The sequence below is a fragment of the Cynara cardunculus genome, unplaced genomic scaffold (genome assembly GCF_001531365.2).
Source record: "Cynara cardunculus var. scolymus isolate 2C unplaced genomic scaffold, CcrdV1 Un_Scaffold_7170, whole genome shotgun sequence".
Classification (NCBI taxonomy): domain Eukaryota; kingdom Viridiplantae; phylum Streptophyta; class Magnoliopsida; order Asterales; family Asteraceae; genus Cynara; species Cynara cardunculus.
Genome location: NW_020203391.1, coordinates 2751 through 6751, shown reverse-complemented (window position 1 = coordinate 6751; position 4001 = coordinate 2751). Strand labels below are relative to the sequence as shown.

The 4001-nt window shown below is 39.5% G+C and overlaps 1 protein-coding gene across 1 annotated transcript; it reads left to right on the top strand.

Annotated features, from left to right (window-relative positions):
* Positions 1–1915: 1915 nt before the first annotated feature.
* LOC112504867 (coiled-coil domain-containing protein 1-like) lies at positions 1916–2248 on the top strand. Its single transcript, XM_025108826.1, has one exon. It carries the CDS (start codon positions 1916–1918, stop codon positions 2246–2248), a length of 333 nt encoding a protein of 110 aa, XP_024964594.1.
* The last annotated feature ends 1753 nt before the right edge of the window (positions 2249–4001 follow it).

The window sequence follows — 4001 nt, the reverse complement described above, 5'->3', positions numbered from 1 at the left end:
TGTTGGTTTGATTGTCATCGGAGATGGTTACCTAGAGCGCACCTTTTCCGTTGTGATCGAAAAGGATTTATGGTTAGTAATAGGGTGTTTAACCGGTCCACCACCTGAGATAACTGGTAAAGAGATCTAGGAGTTCGTTCATCACCTTCCAACTGTTTATGAGGGCTACCCGCATAGTTCAAAAAATAGCGGGTTCGGAACCAATCATAATTGAGTAAAGAGAAGCATCTTTTAAGAGTTGCCATATTGGAAGATGTTGTTGATCCGACACAACCTCGATGTCATGCATATTGAGAAGAACATTTTTGAGAATCTCTTTAACACCATCATGGATACGTCAAAAACTAAATACAATGTAAAGGCGAGGAGGGATGTAGAGATTCATTGCGATCGAAGGGATTTGCACATTATCATGTCAGGCAACAAAGTAGTGTAACCAAAGTCATCGTACAATTTGAGCAAACAACAAGTAAAACAAGTGTGTGCATGGTAGAAGAAGTTGAAGTTTCCAGACGGGTATGCTTCGAATATAGGGAGTTGTGTGAACCTAGAAGAATATAGCTTTTATAGCTTCAAAAGTCATGATTGTCATGTGTTTATGCAACGATTGCTTTCTATTGCTTTACGAGGGATGATACCAACTTCGATATGAGATGTAATAACGGAGTTGTGCACATTCTTTTGTGTGATATGTTCAAGGGTGTTACACATATATGACTTGGTTCCATTACAAAAAAATATTGTTCAAACAATTTGCAAGTTGGAAAAGGTCTTCCGCCCGGATTCTTTGATTCAATGGAACACCTTGTGATACATTTGACACGTGAAGATATAAATGGTGGTCCGGTCCAATATAGGTGGATGTATCTCTATGAGAGGTGAGTCCCTAATTTTACTGAAATCTAGTACAATATTTATATAAAACACTCATTCTGTCCTTAACACGTATTTCATCTCTTTAGGAAGCTTGGGTCGTTAAAGAGAACGGTTCGAAACAAAGCAAGGGTTTAGGGCTCTATCGTTGAGTCGTACCTTGTAAATGAACTTTCTGCCTATTGCTCCCTCTATTTTGATCCAACAATAGATACAAGACATAATCGTATGTCAAGGAACTTTGCCCCAAATATCCCTACTTGTTCTGAGACCGACGATTGATTAAGTATATTCAAGGTTCCATCTCATCTACTATTCGCGAATGGTGGAAAACAGATAATCTTAAATAAACATGACCTGGAGACTATCCATAGGTATGTCTTGTTCAACCATGTAGAACTTCAACCTTTCCAGTCGACCTTTGATGTAAAGATTTGACAAATAGAACCGAATATTGATGATGTTAAATGTGATGGAATTCGGAAGGAGAGGTTTGCTGACTGGTTCTCGCACCACGTGAGCATATATATACTGGCCATTGGTATTAATATACATAATGCAATGATCTATGTTATATGTTTCTTACGCATGGATTTTTTTTATAGGTCATGTTCAAGTTAAATGACTCAAATGAACAATTAAAATCCATAGCATGCAGACCAGACCGTTGTGCCACCACGCATCCGGGATACTTTGTGAATGGTTTCAAGTTGCATATGGTAACCTATGGATCTGATCGAGTTACCCATAATAGTGGTATATGTGTTAGGGGGCCTGCTGTGGCGAGTGTGAGTCTGACTTCTATGGAATGTTAGATGATGTTATAGAGGTGGAGTATTATGTATCAGTGCGACAGGTGGTTGTCATGTTCAAATGCACTTGGTTTGATACTGCCTCGGGGGTTAGAGTTGACATCAAATATAAGTCTAGACTTGGATCCGACAACCCATTTGTTTTAGCATCACAGGTAGAACAAAACTACTATACTTCAAATTATTCGATGATGAAGGATTAGAAAGATTGGTGGGCGGTTGTCAATACAATGGCTCGTGGCGTATATGAAGTGTCCGACATGATTAACGATGTTGAAAACAATGATTATGTTGATGGAGAACAATCCTTTCAAATCAATGAAAGGGTAACTCAAACAACCTTCTCATTGGGAAAAGAGCTCGATGATGTTCGTCTTGCCATAGGGGAGGTGAACATAATCTGTAATATTAATGAAGATGAAGGTGGTGACGAATTGGACGATGATAGCGAGGATATGTCGGGAAATGAAGATAGCGAGGATGAACCAAAATTTGAAGATATAGATGATGATTCAAATGATGAAGATGAATCGATGTTATCTGATCATTCTTCTAATGAGTAACTTGTCTTCTATATGCTTATTTCACATATGATCCCTCTCCTGGTATTGTTCCCGGACTACCCATCTGGTTTTCAATTCCTCTCTGGCGAGTTTTGAACTTCACATGGTGGGAAGCCCTTCACGATTCGCATGATTTGAGGAGGCGACACTCACTAGTTTTGTCTGAATCAAACTCTCCCATGCTTTTCGTTGGTCAACAACCAGCCCCTTCTATCTTATTAGTAAAGCGCCAACGCGTGCCCTGCAATCAAACTCATGTTTCGCCTCCCCATTTTATCATCATCTTAACAATTTTCTTGAGGTTGTTGTAGCTCACTTGAAGACTTCTTATGAAGAGAATGAAGGTAATTCACAGTGTTAGCAGATGCAAAGTATGGAAGTGGGCCCTCACTCTTCTCTAATAAGAGCTTATCCCATGGAGTGAAACTACGATACACCCAACCCAATTCATGTCGAAAAAACCGCTTTCTTACTAGAAGAAAGAGAGAAGTGTGAGTTAGTCAAGTCGAGAAGCAACTCATTTTTCAAAATGTTAGAACTCGAGTACGAATGGAACCAAAAGAAAAAAGACCCCCTGAACTAGAAAGAAATTATTCTTCACCACTAGTGGCAACAAAGTTCTTGGTAATTAGCAAGGGGGAAGGAAGATCTCCATGAGACTGCTTCCGCATGGTTTAGCTCGACTATGCAACAGGTATGGCATTCAGGGTCTTAACCTAGGGAAAAATCTTTCTTCATAGATACAARACATTCGTTGCTGATCTAAAAAAGACGCTTTAATGGATATTGGGGAGAGATCGACTGTCAAATCTCGAACCCTAAAGTTATTCGTGAATTCCCCGGAGGGTTCTCATTATGACTCCAGCCTCCACGCATGAAATGTTGGCATCAGATTTGGGTGTTTAAAGATGATATACACAAGACTGCATTTTGAACTCACCAGCCTTTTTAACCTGCATAATAAAGGAAGGTTTTTATTGCCGGGAGAGTTGCGTCGGAGCCTAACCGACATAATCCTCGCAAAAGAAAAAGATCGACGGGAAAAGCGGAAAATAGTGGACTGATAACTAATAGATAAAAATAGGTGCAAATTATGACATCACCACAGCCCACTTTGTTTTCTCTCTTCTTGCTCGCAGAGTGATATTTTCCTCCTCTTCCAGTTCTATTAATGAAAAGGCCATCACGGACCAAAATCCAAAGGGATCAATCTTAGTGAAGATCTTGGGCCTGATGAGTTGACCATTCCTCCACCCCGCTTCATCCATTCCCATTCCAAAAAGTCCTTCTTCGATCTGAAGGTGTGTTAAGCATATATTCATTGTGGTTACAGAAGGGTTCTGTTTCTGAATCACCATTGAGAGCATTAAGCCCAAAAGGACGAATGTTTAATGTCTCCTAGGATACTAGGCACCATTGTCTATGAGAATCCCAAATCTTCAAATTAGATAATGTTTGTTAAACCCCACAATACAAAATGTAAAAAGTAATGAAAAACAACAAGTGATGAAGAACCAGAAGACCAATGAAGTCCTTCTTCGATCCGAAGGTGTATTAAGCATATATTCATTGTGGTTACAGAAGGGTTCTGTTTCTGAATCACCATTGAGAGTACGCTGACCTGCAAAACAGGTTAGTCCAACAACTGAGCGTTAGACCATAAGGTCTAGTGAGTGTATAATCCCATTCAACAATATACATTCCAAACAATCAGTTTGGAATCAAACCTGTTCTGAAACATACGTATATTTAT

Coding starts and splice junctions, on each gene's coding strand:
- LOC112504867 (XM_025108826.1), top strand. CDS start 1,916: ATGGCTCGTGGCGTATATGAAGTGTCCGACATGATTAACGATGTTGAA.